Below are 23,700 nucleotides of genomic sequence, written 5' to 3'. Positions count from 1 at the left end.
TTTGCACCTAGTAGTAAAAGGGCATGGGCCTGGGGTTTAGCACCTAGTAAGATTCAATCAAAGACACTGAATTAACTTAGCATTCTAAAACAGTAAAAAATAGTCCCAACTTAATAAATATTACAGTTGGGTGGAACAGGTGGACACCAAACATGGAAAGCAGCCCTGAAAAGGGCTCAGCAGCCCTCACACCAGGGGTACTAGTCTCCTTGAACACACCCTACACCCCAGGAGAAAATTTATAAATGCAATGAATGTGGTAAAGCCTTCAGTAACAGCTCCACACTTGTAGAACATTATAGGATTCATACTGGGGAGAAACCTTATGAATGTAATGAATCTGGCAAAAACTTCAACCAGTGTACAACTCTTACTCAACATCAGAGAATTCACACTGGAGAGAAACCCTATAAATGTAATGTGTGTGAAACAACCTTCAGCCAGAGCACAAACCTTACTCACCATCAGAAAGTTCATACTGGAGGGAAACTCTGCATATGCCATGAATATGGACAAACCTTCAGTCAGCAGGGAAGTCTTACAAAACATCAGAATTCACGCTGGAGAGAGGCCCTATAAATGTTATGAATGTGGAAAAGCCTTCACTTACAGTACGAATCTTACTTGACATCAGAGAACTCATGCTGCAGGGAAACCATATCAGTGTAATGAGTATGGAAAATCTTTCAGCCAGAATATGAATATTACATGACATCAAAGAATCCATACTGGCAAAACCCTGTAAGTGTAAACAATGTGACGTAGCCTTCAACCCAACCTCCTCTCTTACTGATCATCAGAAAATACATAGGAAAGAAGCTGGGAGATATAATAAATGCAACCAGGTTTTTACCTGAAGCTGATACTATCAAGGAATGTGATTTTTTATTGTTGTTTTTTTAATTAAAAAAAACTCATTAAAAAACTCATTGTGAATATGGAAAAGCCTTACCAGCCAGCAGAGAGTTTGTCTAGTAAGAAGTCATATAAATACAGTGAAAGTGAGAAGACATTCAGTTATGATTTAGTCCTCTACAGATGTCAGAGTCTGAGAGCAGAAAGTCCCTCTGGCCATGGGTAAATTCTCATTCTCACTTTTCCTTTACTGCTTTTGGTGTATCTTTGTTCTTGCTGACGGAAGCATTCCTTCCATCACTCTGAATTGCTGCCCATTCACATCCTCTCATAGTTGGTAATTTTCATTTATGTCATCCCATGGATGCCCCCAGCCTATTCCGCCTACAGAATCCACCTTGTATGTTGGAGGCCTTCCTCTGGTTTCTTACATTTTACAAGTTCCTATGGAGTGTCTGTTATCTTTCACTTTCACCTCATAAGCTCCCTGCCCCCCTGCCCCATCCCCCGTAATGTGTAGCCATGTGTTTCCCGAGTGATATCCCTTATACCATTGCTTGAGCATAGCTCTTCATTACAACTTAATTGGACCCACCTTCCATTTCCTTTGGGTCATCTACAACTCTGTTTCTTTGGAGATGATGGTATTCCAATATGTGTAACACTATGTCATCCTTGCAAAAAGCATTTATGTTGACAAGCCAGGAAACTGCATGGTGTCACTAATATCAGTGCAAATTCTCCCACATGTGTCCATCTGCCCTGGCCTCTGTCTATTCAGTTCTGAGCCTGCATCATTATCAGCTACAATTTCTGCTCTGGGAGTTTGTTCAAATGGAGTAATTTAAGACTAATCATTCAGCTTCATATCATAGTTTGGACAACAGAAAATTTTCATCCATTTCCTCTTTCTAGTATCAATTGTTAATCCATGCTCTTCTTTACTAATTATAGGTCTTACTGAGAAGGTCCTGTAATTTTCAGATTTTCAGGGGGTGGGAGGTGGAGCAGAGAGGGATGCAATCGATTACACAATGGCATCCACAGATGGGAGTGCCCAGAGGACAGTACCCTCAAGTCAAGTCAAACCAACAGATATTTATTGAGTATTTCCCTCTCCCTGTTCTGCCCAAAGGAAGGTACATTTTGATAGCTGAAGGCAGCCTCCTTAGCTTCAGGTTTACTGGCTAGATTTCTTTCTCAAAAACCAAGCCTTAAGCCCAATTCACTCTGGAGTTCATAGATTGAACGATAGGTCCCTGCCCTCCAAGCACAGAGTGAACATAAAACTAACTAGTAACTGTTTCTCTTTTGGCCAGGAAGCCTGAGGGTCTTCCCCTCCCAATTTAATTTTTTTTTTTTTGTTTTTGGGTTTTGATTAAAGGGGTCATCCCTTGATTAACTTCTTAAAGTAGGCCTATTCACTGAGTGGGCATTTCCTCGCTCAAAGTGAGAACCTGAAAAGACCTTGGTCTGAAAGGGCCAGGGTCTCCCAATGCATTCTGGGCCATCTCCAGTTCTCCTGGTGAATATCAGGCCACTGGACCCAGGTAGCTCTGGAGGAGAAAGTGAGGCTGGTGACCTTGCAAAGCCCTCCCTCACTCAAACCAAAGTCAACTGCAAGTCATGGCATCATTTCCCTGATGTCATGGTCCTCTTTGAGAACAAAGGACAAACACACACATTTCCAATATGTCTGGCGCTGTGTCCAAGTGCTGGGGAAACAGATAAAGCAAGGAACTCACATCCTGGTAGAAATCCTTCTATATGGAAATCTCCTTACATCTCTAGGAAATCCCTCCTCCATTTATACCTAGTGCAAGTCATCCACCATGACTGGCAAACATGCAGATTTTGGCAAGTATCCATCTACTTGTTTTTGCCTTATAACATGAATTGTTGGAGGACTGTTAGAAAGTCATCTTTGTGATTACATTTATCAGAGAATCTTGTATGATCCTAACATATGCATGAGAACCTCCTTTTGTAGATGGGGGACAGTTGACAAATTAAAATCAGAGGCATCTCAGGTAGAAAGTAGAAAGGATTTTAATACAATCACGCAGGAAAGGGCAACTCAGGCACCAAGAGCACCAAGGGTCCTCTCAGTGTTGGAGCACACTGGACACAGAAAATTAAGGTGTTTTTATAGGTCCTTAACCGCGATGCCCCTCCCAACCTCCTTCCTCTCAGCTTGAAGACGCAAGCTTTGAAGGTACAATCTGGATGCAATGAATCTACCCTGGTGACAATGGCAAAGAACAAATGGTGTGGTTATTTTTGACAAGCGGGTGAAGAACCTAACCTTCCCACCATTTTTACATCTGTAACAGATGGCAAGCCTATTCTCCCACCCATTCTTACGTCTTAAGTGATAAATCTACCTCAGTGACAATGACAAAGGACAAATGGTTTGGTTATCTGTAACAAGCAGAAGCCAGTTGTTTGACACCTTATCTTCACATCTGTGGCAAACTAGCCTCTCCCACCACCCTTGCTTCTGCAACAGATGCCTTCCATCACCCCTACATCTGTGATGGATATCCCCCAGCACCCTTACATTTTCTCCCATCATTCTTACACCTAACTGGTCTTTCCGACCAGGTCTTGCATGGCTACATTGTACCTGGCTTTCCAGCTTTTCATCCGTTTCTCTTTCAGGAGCTCCTTGCCCTTAGGTAAATACACGGGATGTGAGCATCCTGTGTCCTATTCTTATTCTTGGGGGATCCTATGGTCACTAACTTGTCTTACAGAAAAACTTAAGTAGAAAACTGAAGTTTAAATTACATGAGAGGCCTTACTATCTTACTTATTTCCTACTTATTTAATTTGTCCCTTTTTCTTATGAGAGGTCTTCTCTTATACCACTCAGTTCCCAAATAAACTGAATAAGGAAGAGGATTTACATTGTAATCAAGGAGTTAGGGACAATTGAGATTCTTCCTCTGATTTCTTTATTTTTTTATTTCATAAGAAATTTTATTCATGTGACCTCATTTTTTAACATTATTAGAATGCTCCCCCACTCGATTCTTTGAAGAAACCCAAGCCACTTCATATTTTTAAAAATAAAAAGATTAGAAGCTTTGTTTCAATATAACAGGCATCTGAGAACCTTCTGTATAGCAAAGGATGAAGGCATTTTATGGGTGGCCTTCATTATGCTACATATTTTGTAAAGGGAGATAAAACAATAGGAAGTAAAAAGACACATGTATATATGTATACATATATATATGTACATTTACAAATTTTTATATGCATATACACACATTCTTTAAAATGTATCCCTCATTTCAGATTGTTATTTTATACCATGATCAAAAACTCTTAACGACACATTTGGGTCAGAACTTGTAACAGCAGTGCTGCTTGCAGCTGCTATGGGGGTGTAAGACCAATAATACCAGCACACAGAAGGGCTGCTAGCACAAGTTCTTTGATCTGCTTTTCTAAAGGAAAGCAAATTTAAAGGAGTCAACAATCTTACTCTAATTAAACATATATATCATTCACATAGTTCAGGGGAAAAGTCAGCACCCTGAACTTCAGAGAAAAAAGAAACAGAAATTACAGGAGAAAATAACATAGATCAACAGACAGATCCAACTGTCTGACCAACATACATAGTTACCAGAGAGAGAAGCACCAACATCTGGGTTTTCAAAGCTGGAGGGCTCTTTAAGGGCTACCCAGAGTCTCCTCTGGCCAAATAACAGAAACACTCTTCCAATGAGTGAGCCCCAAAGCAAAATGCTAACCTCAGAGTATATATACTCCTTTCAAAGCCCTAGGGCATCACAACCCTCCTGACTCAGTGCCTAATTAGAAATTAGTGAAAGGTGTGGGCCTTCCTACAAACAAGCCTCCCCTAATCTTCCTTTAATGAGCTCTATGTGAAGCCTATTAATTGGCAGGGAAGATCTTCAATCACCTTAATATTACAGAAGTACACAGAGTTATGTATCTTTAAATTAAGATTTGATAAAACAAATAAGGAATAATGTGGGTCATGAAATAATACAGATTATTCAGGAAAAAACTCTACATTAAATGCTAGAAAGAAGTAAAGATTAGATTGAGGTTGGTTTACTACTTGTAATTAAATTCAAAGTATGCAATTTATCTAAACTTAGCTAAGTAGGCCCGTATTAGACAAAGTGGAGGGAAGGCTCTCAAACAACATAATAGAAAGGAGACCATCACTTGTCTGTGTACTAAGTGGAGAAGCCATGAAGCCTCCCAGCAGTGTAGGATTAGAGAACCATCACTGGGTAACATTTAATGTCCCAGGGAATTTCAAGACACTAATAACATTCTGATCCTTACAGCTCACACAATGAAATGCTTAAATACACAAATTAAAAAAAAACATTATTTTATATACTTTAAATATATAAAAGTCATCACTTTAATAATGGGCATAGGGGTATAGTAGTCAGAGCAATAAAAGGATAGAACCAATTCCTCCAACCATAATAACTAACATTTAAACAGCACCTACTGTGTGGTGTGGACAGTGCTAAGAGTTTTACCATTATTATGTCCTTGGATCCTCATAAGCCTGAGAGGTGGGTGCAGTTATCTGCATTTTACAAATGAGGAAACCAAGGCAAACTTTGTTCCTCTTGCCAGAATAGGGTCTTTGCTCTGCACAGCCAGAGTAAGGCAGCACAAGATGCAACCAGACAGGTGCATGGCAGTACTTTTATCCTGAGGATATGACCCACATCCTCAGGTGGTGATGGACACGTGGGGCCTTCAGAGGTCACCTATGTATGTAGTTGTGTGTGTGTGTGTCTAATTCTTTCCTCCTATGCTCCTGGACCCAGAGAGAGGACAGAAGATTTTTGGGTAACACCAGGTAGGGCCCTTAGGCAAGAACAGGGAGAGAAAAGGTACATTTTTTCTTTTAATGAAGAGAAGAGAAAGAAGCAGTTTCCACGCCTTGTCAGTCCCTTGGTCATTAGCCTTGGTCAAGCTGCTGCTCCTTGCCTCATTTGGCAGGATGCAGGGAAGGGGGTGAGGTCCTGGAACCTGTCCAAGCCCTTTTTTGTAATATGGGGCTGGGGGTGGTTCTGAAGGATACATTCAGGGCCCCTCCAAGAGGCACCTGGTTATGAGTTCAAGAGTTCCATGAGACAAAATGGAGTCAGGTTGGTTTTCCCCAGAGTCTACTATGGACAGTCTTCGCAACCTGGGGGGGGTGTGTGTGTGTGTGCACTTATTATCTTTTTTTTACAGTTGGGGAAACTGAGGCCAACAGGTGAAGTGACTTGCCCAGGGTCACCCATGTAGAGTGTCTGAGGCCACATTTGAACTGAGATCTTCCCTGTTCCAGGAGCCAATTCTGTTCCGAGCCAAGACTCCTCTAAGAAGTTTTCCCTCCTTGGGGGGGTCCCCCTGCTCCCCAAAAAGAAAAGGGTCATTGGAGTCTTTTCCCAAGGCCCCAGAAAGAACTGATCCTACGCCTTCCACCAGTCAGCTGTTAGTCTCTGCCTCAGTTTCCTTCTCTGTAAGAATGGGATGATAACAGCAGCACCTCTCAGGGTCCTCCGAGGATCATTGGGGCAGTAAGCACACATTGGGCACCTACTGTGTGCAGAAGGGCTGGCACGGCCCTCCAAACGCTTACACTCTAAAGGAAGACAGCCCAGAGGCAGAGAAGGCGGGGTGGATATCGCCCAGACCCGGACCTGGCAGCGATGACGTCACAAGCCCCACAACCAACGCTCTTCTGGAATGAGAGAGTTAGGAGAAGCGGCCATGTCCCAAAATACTTGCGCTGTGCCGTCACACGCGTCCAGCCCCTCCTCCTGAGAGCCCAGGGCATGCTGGGAATCTCCTAGTGCGCAAGCGCAGCTTCTCCTAGGTTCTGGAGGGGAGGAAGTTAATGCGCAGGCGCGGCCCCGGCTCCCAGCTCCCTTGTGGGCCCCTCCTTCCCCTCTGCCTCCTCCCTTGCTCGCGGGGGCACAGTTCCGGTTGGTTAGTGTGACAGAGTTCCTGTAAGGCTGTGAGTGTGCGTGGGTCTGTGCGTGTGTGTGCAAGGGGTGGGGGGGTGGTCTGGTGAGTGTGTCCAAATTGTGCGTGATTCTGGGGGCGTGTGCCGCTAGGGGGAGGGGCTGGGGCTTGGGCCTCCGCGTGACGGAGGGGGGGCAGCTGGGCCCGAGGGGCGCTGGGGGTACCCCCACTTTCGTGGGCTTCTCACGGAGTCCCCAGGCTGCCCCGGGTGCTCTTGGGGGAGGGGCGAGGATTCCCTGCATCCCCTCCCTCAGGGCTCCGTAAACCCTTCCCCGCCCGTCTTTCAGTAACGGGAGGGGGAGCAGCCGCAGCCCGGCATCCCGCTGTCAGGGGAAGTCACCGGGCCCCGGAGTCACAGTGTGTCCTGGCTCTGTGGCCCCGTTTGCCTCAGTTTCCTCATCTGTGAAATGGAGGTGACAGCAGCCCCTCCCTCCCCCTCCCAAGGTGGTTGGGAGCATCCAGTGAGAAGATCACGAAGCTCTTAGCACAGCGCTTGTATACAGTAGGTGCTGCATAGATGTTAGCTCTCACTGTAAATAACCCCCTCATTTCCCTGGAGGAAGTGACGGCATCTGAAGGAGTGGGGGTCCTGGAGGGACCCCCCTGAGGAAGGAGGGGGTGGGGGAATAGCTGGAGAGCTCCTGGGGAGGGGTCAGGAGGGAAGCCCTCTCCCCCCAGGGTGCTGGTCGCTGTCTTGGCATCCGGTCCTTCCTGGCCAGCTCTGCCCGGGGTCTGGCCCTCCTCAGACCACCCAGCCCTTCTGTCCCTGGCCTCCTTGGGCCTCAGGCAGCATTGCTCTGTCCCTTATTCAGGAGGACAGAGCTGGCATTTCTGTGGCCCTTTGGGTGCACCTCGGACTTTACAAATCTCATGTGCCTGATTCCTTACAGCAGCCCTGTGAGGGAGGTGCCCATTTTACAGAAGGGGAAACTTGAGGCAGCCAGAGATGAAGTGACTTGCCCAGAGTCACACAGCCAGCTGGTGTCTGAGGTCTGATTGGACCTCGGGTCTAACTGCTTCCATCCATGTTCCCCTTCCAGGGATTCAGATAAAGGCCCTGTGATCTTGAACCCAGTCCTGCTGGGGCCCCAGGAGCTGGCCCACAGTGAATGTGAATGAAACCTTAGGGAAGGAATGTTAAATTAGCAAAGCTGGTCACATGCTTGGGGTCCTAGAAGGGCCTTCCTGCCACCCCAGCTGAGGCCCAGGCAGGGAGAGTGACTTCCTTCCAGTGACAGGTAATAAGTGGCAGGACAGGTTATGAACCCAGGACTCAGCATTCTAAGGCCAGTGTGCACTGGGTTTGCTTCCCATCGCTCCATGCTGGGTCCCACACATACAACATGTGTATGCCAGCAGACGTGTGTATGTGCTGAGGGAAAGCACATGCCACTGTCTGAAGGTACAGGCCAGTTTTAGAGCCATTTTCATTCAGGAAGTTCTTCAGGCCCAAAGCTGCCTTTGTCTCTGGGATGCCCTTGGGGAGAACCACCCAGGATTTGGCCGGGGCCAGCTGGGGGAGACCTTGGGCTGTGGGCCTCAGGCTTGTCCATTGCGGCCCATGAGGAGGAAGAGGCCAGTTGGGAAGGAGTTCCCCAGAACCCCAGCTGCATTCCTGGAGCAGAAGGAAATGTGGTAGAGTCTCTCCCCGGAGGGCGGGGCCTTTGTAACTGCTCTGAGAGCTCATCTTCTGTCATTCCAGGCAGGTTGGACTCTGAGATTCTTCTCTCTCCCCAGGTCAGCTTGCAGAGACCAAAGCCTATTCCTAGGAGAGAGCCTAGAACCAGAGGGAATGGCCCCTGGAACCCAGAGACCCTCATCCCAGGTGAGTGAAGTACATCCACAGACCTGATCACTGTCAGCAAACCTGGAATTCAAGACGGCCAAGGAAGCTTTATCCTGTTAGACTTACATTGTCCTTTGCAGTGCTGTCAGCAGAGCAGAAATTGTCCTCCTGGTTCTGCTCATTTCCTCTTGCCTCAGGCCACACAAGCCTTCCCAGGTCTCTCTGAATCCCTCTCACTGACCATTGCTTAGGTCAAGTCAATAAGCATTTAGAAAGTGGCTCCTCTGTGCCAAGCACTGTGCTGACCTACTGAGGATACGAAGGAAGGTTGAAAAAATGACAGTCCCTGCCCTCCATGAGCTCACAGTCTAAGGGGGAGAACATCTCCTGAGCTGTGTCCAAACAAGCTCTCTACAGTATGGATGGGGGCACCCTGAGAGGGAAGGATCTGGTAGCTTTGGGGACCAGGAAAAAGAGCCTATAAATTCTCCTTATCTGGCAAGTTCTTTAGGGACTTACCAGGTATAGACCTTGGGGCTTTCTTTTGGCAAGGTCATCAGATCTCATCAGCCTTGGAAAGACATAGTCTAAAGAAATTAACGAAGTGGTTTAGGAAAACTATAAGATTTCACCTACACTACCTTGTATGGCGTTTATATATTTGAGCCAAGGAAACCTCAGCAGATCCCAGGCTTGATTCAGAATGGGACCCCCTTCCTTGAACACTTATATTATCACACCTTGGGATGCAGAAAATAAGAGAATGGCTCCTATCCCCGTGGTCTGGGGACTCACACCTGGTAATTTAATAAGCATTGATTATGTGCCAGGCACTGTGCTAAATGCAGGGGGTACAAAACAAGGTGAGCAGCCCCTCCCCTCAAGGAACTCACTTTCCAGTGGCTTTAGTCAAGTCAACAAGTCAATGAGGTTTTATTAAGCATCTACTCTGGTCCAAGCAACTCATAGGCTCTTGGGATTCCAAGAATGGAAAAAGAAAACAGATAAATAACTACAAACATGCATACATTCATACATATAGAGTTACTTCCATAATCAGAAGCTAGGTGGTACAGTGGATAGAGTTCTGGGCCTGGATTCAGTAAACCTGAGTTCAAATCTGGCCTTAGACACTTCCTAGAGAGCTGGTCTCAGTTTCCTCTACTGTGTAATGGTGACAGTAGAACCTACATAAGCATTAGCATGAGGATCAGATGACATAATGTTGTCAAAGTTCTTGTGCCTGGCACATAATAGGCACATCGTGTAAGGTAAATTTCAGGAAACCAAAGAGAGAAAGTGGACCAAGAAAGGCTCCTTGTGGCAGGTGGGCGGTCAAGAGTGAGGAAGAGAGGTGAGTTAGGCTGAGGACTTAGGAAAGATTACCAGATTTGGCAATTAAAGCAATCCATGCTAATTTTGCAGAGAGCACTTTCAGGAAAGGAAGCATGAAAGCCAAGTTGTGAAGGGTTAAGGAGTGAGGGGGTGACAGCAAGGTGGTCCAGTGGTAGAGCAGTAGGCTTGGAAAGGAAGACTCATGTGCCTGAGTTTAAGTCTGGCCTCAGATGCTTACCAGCTGAGTGATCCTGAGCCACTTAAGTCACTTAACTCTGTTTGCCTCAATTCATCATCCCTAAAAATGAGCATAAGCAGGAATTGGGAAACTATGCCTCTAGCTTTGCTGAAAAAACCTCAAACGGGATCTAGAAGAGTCAGACACAACTGAAACAACTGAATAATAACTAAGGAGTGAGTGAGAGTGCAAAGCAGGAAGTTCAGCCAGATGTTTCAAGGAGATTGGCTGAGAAAAGGAGGTGAGATAGAATGATTGCTCAAGGGTAGTGAGGGTTTAGGGAAAGTTTCCTTAAAGAGGGGGGAGATGGGTATGTTTGAAAGGGGCCAGCTGATAGAGAAAGGTTACAAAAGTGAGGGAACTGGGTGTGGGGAATGACTGAGTGTCTTAGTTGGTGGGGAGGGTAGGATGGTGGGGGCGGATCAAATGTTGACCTTTGCAAAGACAAGGTTCCCTTTTTCTTGGAGAATGGAGGAAAGAAGGCATTGTAAGATCCCATGGAGAGGTTCTGAGAAAGAGAATGCAGGCAGTTATTCACTCTACACTTATTAAGTGCCTACTATGGGCCAGGCACTGTGCTTAATAGGGGATGTGCAAAAAGGGGGTAATGGCAGTGTCTGCCCTCAAGGAGTTCACAGTCTAATGGGGGAGACAGCAAGCACAGAATTATGTACAAACAAGCTATATACAGGTCAGTGGGATTTAAGAGAATGAAAGCCCTAGAATGAAGTAGAGCTGGAAAAAATAGGTGGGATTTTGGTTGAGATTTGAAGGACCCCAAGAGTCCTAAATGAGGAGGTAGAGAATTCCAGCCATTCTGAAGAACCAGAGAAAATGCCCAGAGCTTAGAGACACAGTATCTTCTTCCTGGTATATAAAGGAGGCCTGTGTCATTGGATCAGAGAAAGTAACAGGAAATAAGGTATAAGAAGACTGTAGCAGTAAGTGATTTTTAGGTCATGATGGGCTTTTAAAGCAAAATAAAAAGCAAGATACTCAAGAGTGTCTGCTTAGTCACTAGTCAGCATTTGATAAGGATCCTCTATGTGTCATGCACTGTGTTAAGACCTGGGGATTTAAACCTAAAAGAAGAAAGAGTGTTCTGTCCTCATAGAGTTTATACTTTCAAGGGGAAGAAAACACACAAAGGTAGAGATTTTGAGCAAAAGGTACCAGACACTGCACCATGGTGGCAAAGTCAGTGAGAAGTTCCAAAGTAGTGCATCCAAGTGCAAAATATGAAGGTATGTGAGCTGACCCTCTTCTTCTGTGGAGGGTTGGAGTACATGAGCTCACTCCATGGTGGGGAAGGAAACAGATATGGAAGTACTTCTGTTAAGAACATGTTAGGGATTGAATAGATGTTTTATCACTGAACAAAAGTGGTTTTATCACTTCCTAAAGTGATTGTTCATATTATGAATAAATACAGTGCAATAAAGGATCATGACTCAGAACACCCAGTGAAAAGTAAAATTTTGTAAATTCTTGGGGATTTAAAAAATCAGGAAAAGACCAATAAATTCCTTAATTGCTCAGAAGTTCAGTGATAGAAATAAAAGATCCTAAAAGAAGTGAAATATAGATTATAAATAGAAGAAATAAGACATTTTAAGTAGAATCAAAATGACAAAAAAGTGAAAAGGGATTTTTATCTCCATGAAACAATTGCTTTAAATAAAACAACTTGTAAAAATATTCTGCTCAAAAAGGAAGAAAATGAAATGGAAGAACACCAAATTCCAAATGTATTGGCCAAACATGTTCTCCATGTAACAGCTTTGAAAAGTAGATAAGCCCTCCCAAGTGTCAAAGCATTTGCAGATGTGGCCATTCTCTTGTATGATGTCTTATCACTGTGTTTCTGGACTCTGTCTTGATTCCTGATCCCTAATGTTCTAGCAGCATGTTGAAATAATTCAGTTGTCATAAATAAAGTATGAGTTTCTTATGTATTCACACAGTTTCCCAGTCCAAAATATATTACCTTTTTTTAAAAAAAAATTTTTGTTGAAGGGGAAAGGCAGGGCAATTGGGGTTAAGTGACTTGCCCAAGGTCACACAGCTAGTAAGTGTGTCAAGTGTCTGAGGCCAGATTTGAACTCAGGTCCTCCTGACTCCAGGGCCAGTGCTCTACTCACTTCGCCACCTAGCTGCCCCAATGTGTTACCATTTTAAAGGAGGCAGGAACCCTCCTTTCCTCTCATAGTTATTCTTATTTCTTTATAATTAATAAAATGAATATATTCCATTAAAAATTGAAAGCAGTTATGAAGCATTGACAGCAGCTGTTTTTGCCCATGACATATCATACCCAGTGTCATTTCAGCCCTGAGTATAAGAATAAAGAACTCTCCTTCACTTGGCTGTAAACAGTTTCATTTCACTCAGTTGAGGACAGCTTGTAAGTAATCTCTGTTTAGAATACTTTTCATACTTTCATTTAGTTAAGAATTGATTTCCAGCTTTAAGGAAATTTACTAGATCATTCCTCTTTCTCTTTGTTCTCTCCTCTCCCCCCCCCCCCCCCCAAGAATACAGAGTACTTACCAGCTTCTCAAACTCTTCAGGGAATTTTCTTAATATGTCACTTAGGACACTTCTGATGGGGAGGAATTTCTCATGATCTTCTGTCTTTCTCCTCCATGGATTCTTATACCTCACTGACAGACACCTGCTTTCTAATTCCATTGGGAGAAGCATTGTCTATTTAAATATTGTCTCAGCTTTTATTATTCCAATGTGACTCTCACTTCAGATGTAAAATGCTTTTCTCAATATTCCATTGGGCTCTTAATGACTGGTTTCAAGTGTTGGCTCTGATACTCATAAAAGTTGTGTGTTTTAGCAAATTCTTTCTCTGCTTTAGTTTCTTCCTTTTAGTTGATGAGGGTTGGACTAGAAGAATTCTGGAGTCTCTTGGCTCTAAATCAAGTGATTTTTGATGGTTTAGGAGTTGGTGACCTTCAAGGATGTGGTTGTGGACTTTGCTGAGGAGGAGTGGTGCCTCTTGGACCATTCTCAGAAAGAGCTGTACAAGGAGGTCATGCTGGAGAATGTCCAGAACCTTCTGTCCCTTGGTAAGGAACGTTTCCTCTTTTTCCTCAGTGTTAATCGTCAGGCCAAAATTTTCACAAGTGGCCGAGAATGGTTCCATGCTCTGTTGCATCTCAGGTTCAGAAATTGCATTGAGTGTACAGTCATCTACATGCCCCAACTCTCCATCCACTTTGGTCATGGCTTGTAGCTTTTTCAGGTTAAATAATTTACCATCAGTCAGAGAGCTGGAGATAGAGAAGATTTGGGTTTATTTTCAGAGGAAGAAAGTGAAGTTAAAGCTGGAGTTAAAGTTACTTCAAAAGAAATGTGAAATGGTAACAGGTCCAAAAAGAGTTCTTAGAAGAACTTAAAAAGGACTTCACACATCAAATGAGAGACTCAGGAAAAAGTAGGGAGAAATAAGAGCGAGGAAATCAAGAAAATTATAAAAAGGAAGGCAGCCAATTAGAAAAAGAGACCTAAAAACTTGAGAAAGAAAATAACTTCTTCAAAACTGGATTTGGGTGAGAGGAAGCAAATGACATTATAAGACACCAAAACACACCAAAAACCAAAAGAATGAAAAAGTAGAAGAGAATGTGAAATATCTCATTAGAAAAACGAAGGCTATGGAGAATAGATCAAGGAGATACAATGTAAGAATGGTTGGACTGCCTGAAAGGTACTATAAAACAAAGAGTCTAGAGACAATATATTAAGGAAAATTGCCCTGAAGTTCTAGAACAAAAGGTAAAGTAGAAATAGAACAAATTCACCATTCAGGCTCTGAAAGAGATACCAAGATGCAGACTTACAGGAACATTATAGCCGAGTTTCAGAGCTCCCAAATTAAAAAAATACTATAAGCAACAAGAAAAATACAATGTAAATACTCCGGAGCTACAATCAAGATAACCCAAGTCCTAGCAGCTTCTACATTAAAAGACCGAAGGGCTTGGGTCACTATCTTCCATAGAGCAAGGGAGCTGTGCTTATGACCCAATCATTTTACACCTGTCAAATTGGCTACAATGATAGGAGGGGAAAGTGACGGATGTTGGAGGTGATGTGGAAAAAGTGGGACCCTAATTCATTGTTGGTGGAACTGTGGACTGATCCATCTATTTTGGAGAACAGTCTGGAATTATGCCCAAAGACTTATTTAAAACAGATTCTGTACTTTGAGCCAGCAATACTACTGTTTGGTCTCTTTCCCAGGATGATTAAGGAAATGAAAAACAAAAACAAAAACCTTACATTTTAACAAATGTTTATTTCAGCTCTCATTTTGGTGGCAAGAACTGTAAACTGTGGGTTTGCCAGTTAGTTGGGGAATGGCTTGAGAGGTATTAAGTACAACCTGAGTGTGAATGGTCAATAGCTTTTAGAGTGCTATGGAAGAGTTCGGCCCATGTCTCCAGGATCATGTCCTTATCACCAATCAATGTGGCTCCATCAACACTGAGTAATTGAAATTCACCATAGGTCTTTGGCCCATAAATAGACTTGAGGGTATCATAAAAGCAATTTGGATGGTTACTATCAACACACAACTGGCTTTCAACTGCCCTCTTACTGAACCAAGAAACCTGCATCTGTCTAAGCTTTCCTTGCAGTTAACTCTTAGTGTAGTTAAACACTACCATCTTAGAGATGGATGAAATAACCTGGTAGGTCTATACAGTTCTCATTTTTTATTTAGTATCTTCTCATTTTCCCCATCATTGTCATCAAACCAGTTTGGATGTTTACAAGTATTCTGGCCCAAATGAGTCGATGTGATGCTGTACAACAGATCGCTAAAAGCTTTCCTGCTGGAATGTTGAAAATGGTGTGTTATCTCAACTTTCCCTTCAAGTTAGCAACAAACTGTTCTCCCATGGAGAATCACTCTAATCTGTTGATATTAAGTCTGATGCTATGGACCTTGCCTTGGGGCTCCTGCTTTTGTTGAATGTGAATGTTTAGTCTCTGATGGGTCCACCACTCTGAAGTACTCATCTCTCTTGTCACTCTCATAACTTGTCTCTCTCTTCTCCCTGTTACAGTAATTAAGGTGGGGCTTTTTTTTTTTTTTTTTACTGTTTTCTCTTTTGGAGCACTTATTTAATCAAGTGCTTTTCATTAATCCTTCCTAGGTGCAAAGCCCCAGGACCACACCCTTTTGCTAACTAGGTGTAAAGCTCCAGGCTCACAACAGTTTGGTGATTAGGTGTGAACCCTTCAGGCCCTAAAAAGGGTGTATAAACTCACAGGTTAGCATTTTGTCTGGGGCTCTCACTCACTGCAGGAGTGTCCTGTGACTTGAAGAGACTCTGGGCAGCCTTGTTAAGAGTCCCCCCCACCCCCACCTCCCCTGGCTTTGAAGAAATCCAGATGTTTTGTTTCAGGCTCATTCATGGAAGGAGTGTTGAGACTCCAGGCAAGCCATTGTAACTGCCCCCCAGCTTTGCTAAGCCAGACCCATTGGTTCTTTGGTAACTGAATTGTGATTTGGTCTGTTTATATTGTCTGTGTTGGTAATTTGTTTGTATTTGCTCTGAAGTTCACCCCCCCCCCCAACTAAGTGATTAGTATATGTATGTGTGATTAAAGTGAGATTAACTCCTTAAGCTTGCTTTCCTTAGTAAAACAGATCAAAGAACCTGTGCTGGCAGCTCTTTTTGCTAGAATTGTTGGGTCTTACACTTCAGCAGCAGCTGCTAGCCAAATTGTTGCTACATCTACCTACAATGACACAGTCTATTTAATGCCAATCTTTGCTCCAAGAGCAAGTCCATGAAGTTTTGTTGCATTTAGGTGGGTGATGAGGTCTTGAGCTTCGTAAGTCTCATAACCATTGATATTCCATATATTTATGTGTGTATATCTCTTTGTGTATATGTGTTTGTTTGTTTTCTTCAGATGTAGAGAGCAGGTTCGAGGTAATTGAAATAACTAGAATGCTGAGAATTTTTGTGGAAGAATGTGACCTGCAAAGATTCATGAATGATGATCCCTGTGGCTTCGATATGAGAGAAATCCATGACTCTAATATCAAGTTAGGTAAAAATCCGAAGAGTGACTGTGAATTTGATGCAATTGGAAAGAGATACAGACAGTCTTCTTTCCTAAATCACTGTAAGAAAATGACCTCAGGGAATGACTGTCTTCAGGATAATGAGTGTAGCAAATGCTTGAATGAACAGGCAGAGCATTTTCAGTCCCATGAGAACTCTCCTGAAGTGCCAGCACATCTAGGTAATCAATGGGAAATGGCTTTGAGCTGGAGTTCCGATCTCCTTAGACATCAGAAAAGTGACACTGGAGAAATGCTTTGTGTGAGTAAAAAAGGTGGGAAGGCCTTGAGTCAGAACTCTAAGCTCATTAGTCATCAGCAAATTCCCATTAGAAAGCCTGATGAATGTAATGAATGGGAAACAACTTTATCTCATCACTCATCTGTTCCTTGCCAGGCTAGATTTCACCCTGGGATGAAAAGATATGACTGTCCTCAGTGTGGGAAGGCCTTTGGCTGGGACTCAGCTCTTGATAGCCCTCAGAAGATTCATACTGTGGAGAAGTTTTATGAATGTCATGAATGTGGGAAGGTTTTTTGTCACAGATCACTCATTATTGGCCATCAGAGAATCCATACTGGAGAGAAATTTTTTGAATGTAACCAGTGTGGAAAAGCTTTCACACAGAGCTCCAGTCTTACTGCACATCAGAGAATTCATACTGGAGAGAAACCTTATGAATGTAATCAATGTGGAAAGACTTTCACACAGAGCTCTAGTCTAGCTGCACATCAGAGAATCCACACTGGAGAGAAACCTTATGAATGCAAACAATGTGGAAAGACTTTCACAAAGAGCTCCAATCTTGATGCACATCAGAGAATCCACACTGGAGAGAGACCTTATGAATGTAATCAGTGTGGAAAAACTTTCACGCAGTGGGGCCATCTTGCTACGCATGAGAAAATCCACAAGAGAAAGAGACCTCTTGAATGTAATCAGTGTGGAAAGACTTTCACAGAGACCTTCAGTTTTACTGCTTATCCGAGAATCCATTCTCGAGGGAAACCTTTTGAATGTAATCAATGTGGAAAAACTTTCAGAAAGAAATACGCTCTTGGTTTACATCACAGAATGCACACTGGAGAGAGACCTTTTGAATGTAATCAATGCAGAAAGGCTTTCACACAGAAGGGCCATCTTGCTGCACATCAGAAGATCCATACTGGAGAGAGACCTTTTCAGTGTAACCAATGTGGGAAGGCTTTCACACATAGGGGCAATCTTGTGGCACATCAGAAAATCCACAGTGGAGAGAAGCTTTTTGTATGTAATCAATGTGGAAAGGCTTTCACAGAGAGCTCCCATCTTGCTGCACATCAGAGAATCCACACTGGAGAGAGACCTTATGTTTGCAATCAGTGTGGAACGGCTTACACACAAAGAGGCCATCTTGCTGCACATCAGAAAATTCACAGTGGAGAGAAGCCTTATGGATGTAATCAATGTGGAAAGGCTTTCACACAGAGCTCCAGTCTTGCCAAACACCAGAGAATCCACACTGGAGAGAAACCTTTTGAGTGTAATCAGTGTGGAAAGGCTTTTACACAGAGGGGCCATCTTGCTACGCATCAGAAAATTCACAGTGGAGAGAAGCCTTATGGATGTAATCAATGTGGAAAGACTTTCACACAGAGCTCTCATCTTGCTACACATCAGAAAATCCACAGTCGAGAGAAGCCTTATGGATATATTCAATGTAGAAAGGCTTTCAGACTCACCTCCAGTCTTGCTTTACATCAAAGAATTTACACTGACGAGAAACCCTAGGAACTTCATTCAGCATGTGAGAAGAGGATATAAGTATTGTGTTCCATAAGACAATAATCTATGACAATGTTGGTTCAAATTCACGCAGCATTCATAAACCTTTAAGTGTTTGATAGGTTTTCAAACTCCCAACTTGGTGTGTTCTGTAGGTAGGTTTATTAGCAAAGCAATAATCACAGTATAGACAATAATTGTCAATATGCCTATGTAGTTCTGTATCGGAAAAAACAAGAGACTCTCCATATAGAAGGTAGAAGAAGTAAACCATTTATTCAGACATCAGAGAACCAGATCCCAAAACCAATAAGTCCAATCCATCCAAGCAGCAAACAAATTCTAGAAATAGTAACTCCACTTTATAACAGTAAAGAACCTAAAACACAGCATCACATCAGGGAGCCAAGCCATCCCATAACCATCCTCTCCTCCCTTCCCCACCCCCAGCCTTGCCACCAACAATCACTCACAGTACAGCTAGTACATGTCTGTTTTCTCTCTCAGCTCTAACCACTCTGAGCATTTCCTGTTCCACCCTTTCTAATTCCTCTCATGCAACAAGCTCCTCCCACCACATGTGACTTAGGCTTCCTGTGACCTAAGCAGGTCACATGGCCCTATCAATGGGTGGGAAAGATCTTCAGATTTAAATTACCATTACTTTAGCCCCAAGAGCTTTCTTATCCATTATATAGGTCAGGGCTGTCTAACCTTAGGTTTTTTATTGAAACAATGGACAAAATATTTTGATTTGCCATTTTAGTGAGAGCTCTGTCGTAGCTGGGCTTCATTTACTAAAGCATTTATGTAAATTTCTGTGCTTATAGTCATTCCGCATAGATTGCACTGCAGGCCACATTTTGGACAGCCCTGATATAGGTCAATAGGAGTTTGGTGTCAGCGGAGCTTTACAGCAGTATAACAGGGATAACACAAAATAAGTATATAAAACGACATCATCATTCCACCCTCAATGAATGGGGCTCAAAATTTTGGGATAAGGGGCGAAGGCCTCATCCTCCATAGCTTCTACCTGCTGAAATTGGATGTAGAGCTGTTTCTGCCCCAAGAGGTCAAGAGTCCCATTTGAGAGGTCAGTTCTTTAGCTGGCATCCAGAGCTTGGTCAATGCCAGGTCCAGGGGTGACATCAGGGGATGACATCCAGCTTCAGCTATCAGGCCTCTGCAGGTGGGTGCTACTAAGCCTGCAGGAAACAAATCTAGCAAACAAATTTAACAGACAAAAAAGCCAAAAAGAAACAAGGAGACTTTCAAAACCTCATTCACAGCAGAATACATGAGTCAAAGGTATAATTTGGTAATCATCTCCTGAATAAACAACAGTTACACCACTATCTTTTCCATGAGCTATAATTTCTGCCACCTTTAGAACATTGGCTTCTTTTTTACCTATACTTTAGCTCACAATTTTATTCTATCAGTGGAACCAAACCCTTCCTTTCCTCTGCTAGTTATTTCAGAAGGAGGGTCAATTTTTACAAGGGGTATTGTTTCGTAAGGAATAATAGTAACTTGAACTATTCTATCATTTTTACAAAACTATATGTTGCACCTAAATTTTGGAATGTTACAATAATTTCTCCTTGATAATTAGAATCTATCACTCCAGCCAAGACATATATTCCTTGAGCTGCTGATGCTGATTTAGGTAATATCTGTCCAAAATTATTCTTAGGGATTCTCATATATATATATATATATATATATATATATATATCCTAGTACAGATATTTCTTCTTTCTTTTCTATCCAACCAAAAGTCCTCTAAAAAAATGTAAATCATATCCTTTTGAACCAGGTATTCCTGAATACAGTAGTGGGACATCTTGCCTCCCAGTCCAATACTCAATTTTTGGGATCTTATATGTTTGCTGTTTTCTAATTTGCAGATTTGAGATAATCATTCTGGCTGGAGGTGTACTTCCTCCTAATGGTCTATTATTCAAATTACTTACAACAGTGAATAAGTTATCCTTCCTATGTTGATAGGAATTATTAGAATTTATCTTCCTTAACTGTTCTTTCAATAATCCATTCTTTCAGTTATTCCAGATGCTCGTGGATAATATGGAATATTATATATCCACTCCATTGTTCAATACACATTACCTCTTCATTTCATTACCTTTGAAATGTGACCCATTGTCACTTTGAATCTGCACTGGGGTTCTATAATATAGACTTATGATATCTAGAGTTTTATAGGTGTTCTTCTAAATTGCATTCTTACAGGGACAAGCCACTAGTACACCTGCATACGTATCAACACAGGTACATATAAATTTACATCCTTTATCTTGGAGTAGTGGTCCAATGTAATCTATCTGCCATATCTGGGCTGGAACTTTTACCCTTGCTATTTCTCCAATTAGTACCCTAGGAGTAGTTTAACAATGAATGAGACATGCTAATACCTCGATCTTGTGCCCACTGGTGTGTGGCCTAGACCCCTAAATGGCCAGCCATTTGGTGGACCATTTTTGCTAGTACCAGATCATCAGTTGTCAGAGTAGCAGTCTTTGCTAATTGATCAGCATGTACATTGTACTCACCTTCTGGTGTGGTGAGTGCCACATGAGCATCTACGTAAAAAACTGACTAATTAGTAACCGAAGACATGTCCCATACATCTTCCCATAATTCTTTGCCCCAAACTTATTTACCGTGAATTTCCCAATTTTAATTTTTCCAGATGGGCATCCATGTAGCTAACCCATTAGCCACCACTCATGAATCAGTAAATATGTGACACTGTCCTCCTTTCTTTGTTTTAATGGCTTGATGTACTGCTGTAAGTTGAGCATATTAACTACTTCCACTTATCCTAGTACTTTCCAAAGTCCACTTAGTACATGAGTTACAGGCTACTGATTTCCAACATCTTTTATGGCCCAAATATTTTGTGGTCCCATCAGTAAACCATTCGTGTTTCTTCTGTTCTTCAGTTAATCCATCATATCCATCATTCCATTTTACCGAGGATTGTACCAACTGTTAACTTGGTTCAAGTGGGTGTATCATTTACCTCAGTGTCTATGTTTATTATAGATTCATGTAGAGCAGAATCTCTACTTTTGCTTGTTTTTGATCTATTTTGAATATATCCCTTCCTGGGATAACCATTTCTTCCTCTAAAGCCCTTCTACCTCTAATTACATTTCCATTTAATTAATGCTAGCTTCTTGTGCATGTCCAATTCTGTGAGAAGCTGGAGTACTCATTACCCAGGTCATAATCAGGATTCCAGGACCTTATCATGGCCCAAGTTGGTTGTTCAGTCTACCAAAGCCCAATATGCAGCTAACAACTGCTTTTCCAAAGGTGTATATTGATCTCCAGATGAAGGGAGTTTCTTTGACCAAAATCCTAAGGGTACATTTCAGCTTTGTTGTTTTTGCCATAAACTCTAGTTTGCATATTTATACTGTACAGCCACTTGTAATTCCACTGGGCCACTTTGCACAGATCTTGAACCTAGAACCAATTGTATAGCAGCTTTGGCTTTTTCAAAGCTTTGCTCTGTTTTAAGTCCTCAATCAAATTCTTATTTTTTCCCTAGTAACTTTATATAAGGGTTTCAAAATCTGCCCTACATATGGAATATGATACCTCCAATATCCAAATGGTCCTATAAACTTTTGGGCCTCTTTCTTATTGGTGGGGATACAAAAATTCTGGATCTTTTGTTGGGCTTGTGGGAGAATTTCTTACAGTCCCTTATTCTGCTGTGTACCCCAAAATTTTACAGTTTGAATACCATCTGTTCTTCCAAAATCTACCCCTGCTCTCAATAGAGCAGTAAACATTCTTTGTCACTCTATTCTGACGTTGAATCCACTGGCTATTTACTCTTCGCTTGAGGAAATTACCTTTTCCCTAGTCTCCTAAGTCACTTAACTGTGAAATCTTATCTAGCACCTCTGAAAGAGGGTGCCCTACTTCCCCAATTAGCAGAGTCAGAAGCAGATGTTTATAAGCAGGGGAAGCTATCTATGAGAGACTCCCAAGGGAGTATCCTAGTATGTATCTGCATTTCCTATCATAATAGCATTCTTCATCACCTCCTCCTTTAAATTTCTGATACAGTCACTAAGTGAATACCAGGGATTATCTACACTGATTATCTACAGAATCAATGGGATGCTATTGGATACATCCCTCTGCTGCTAAAGCTAACAGACTAATTGTCCTGTTACCCCCTTGCAGATGATAATCCCTAAAAGGTTGCAGTACAAAAGGATTCTGACTAATACTTATGAATTTCATACAGTCCATACTATCCACAGATACTCCACTGGCCCCTTTATCACTGATTCTCACAATCCAAGATATTAGTGATTCTCCCCTTCCTTGGGTAAACCTACTCAAGAGATCTGGGATTTTCTGCTGGGTTAAATCTTCCAACACTTTTTTTTTTTACAGGGGGGAGGCAGGCAATTGGGCTTAAGTGACTTGCCCAAGGTCACACAGCTAGTAAATGTGTCAAGTGTCTGAGGCCGGATTTGAATTCAGGTACTCCTGACTCCAGGGCCGCTGCTCTACTCACTGCACCACCTACCTACCCCGCAGCACTTCTTGAAATACTGTATCATCTCTTTGGATCTCTTGCCTCCTTTGCAGTAAGGGGCACACTACTTTCTGAGGCTCCTGGTCTAAGATATAATTTCCTGACTGAGGAGCATCATGCCACATAGTAACATTTTCTACCAACTCTTTCCCTGTCACCATGGCAACAAGACTGGCAACTAAATTAGATTTGTCCTGAACTTTTATGCACTTTTGACCTCTTTGCTTTTCACTTTTTCCTAGCCAAATTAACAATAAAATTCCCATTCAAACTAGTTGATTGCTGAACAGTAATCTGCTTTTCTGCCACCTGAGATTCCCCATCACCCTGTGGCAAAGAAATGTTCCCATTCAGGCTAGCTAATTTTCTTTCCATCTGAGTTTTTTTCTTTTTACAATATGTCCATTCTTTCATATATCAGATGATAAGCTGATAACAATATCCAGCCTCTCCTAGAGAGTGCTGTTGGCAGTTCTCTCCCTGGCTTAGCTTTAATTTCTTGCAAACATTTTCCCAAATCTCTAGGTTCTCCCCTCTGTAGCTTCTGTTCAGTTTTCACAGAACCCTGCTCTGCTAGACCATTCCCTGGCTAGGGAGGAATAAGGTACACCAGCACATCCTGGGATAACCATTTATTCCTCTAAAGACCTTGCACCTCTGAATAGAGATTTTATACTTCGCGATCCCATCCTTGTCACCAGATGTATTAGCAAGGCAGTAATCGCAGTATAGATGATAATTGTCAATATGCCTATGCAGTTCTGTTTTGGAAAATATAAGAGACTCTCCATATGGAAGGTAGAAGAAGTAAACCATTTATTCAGACACCAGAGAACCAGATCCCAAAACCAATAAGTCCGACCCATCCAAGCAGAAAGCAAATTCCAGAACCAGAAAGTCCACTTTATAATAACACAAAGAATCTAAAACATCACAGTGGGGAGCCAAACCATCCCATAACCTTCCCGCCCCCTGCTGAGGCCTTGCCACCAACAATCATTCACAGTAC

The 23,700-nt window shown here is 42.5% G+C and overlaps 2 protein-coding genes across 2 annotated transcripts; both read left to right on the top strand.

Moving 5' to 3' along the window:
* Nucleotides 1–8,440: 8,440 nt before the first annotated feature.
* Nucleotides 8,441–17,167, top strand: LOC118836187 (zinc finger protein 664-like; the record flags this gene model as incomplete). Its single annotated transcript, XM_036743546.1, has 4 exons — nucleotides 8,441–8,514; nucleotides 8,617–8,704; nucleotides 13,192–13,318; nucleotides 16,182–17,167. Coding segments are annotated over exons 1-4 (1,275 nt in total), but the record flags the coding sequence as incomplete, so codon positions are not given.
* A 13-nt stretch (nucleotides 17,168–17,180) lies between these two features.
* LOC118836186 (zinc finger protein 3-like) lies at nucleotides 17,181–18,325 on the top strand. The gene is made up of 2 exons (XM_036743545.1): nucleotides 17,181–17,270; nucleotides 17,492–18,325. The coding sequence occupies exons 1-2, from the start codon at nucleotides 17,181–17,183 to the stop codon at nucleotides 18,104–18,106; spliced, it is 705 nt and encodes a 234-aa protein (XP_036599440.1). The 3' UTR covers nucleotides 18,107–18,325.
* The last annotated feature ends 5,375 nt before the right edge of the window (nucleotides 18,326–23,700 follow it).

The sequence above is a fragment of the Trichosurus vulpecula genome, chromosome 2 (assembly GCF_011100635.1).
Source record: "Trichosurus vulpecula isolate mTriVul1 chromosome 2, mTriVul1.pri, whole genome shotgun sequence".
Lineage (NCBI taxonomy): Eukaryota > Metazoa > Chordata > Mammalia > Diprotodontia > Phalangeridae > Trichosurus > Trichosurus vulpecula.
This window is presented reverse-complemented; position numbering and strand designations above follow the sequence as displayed.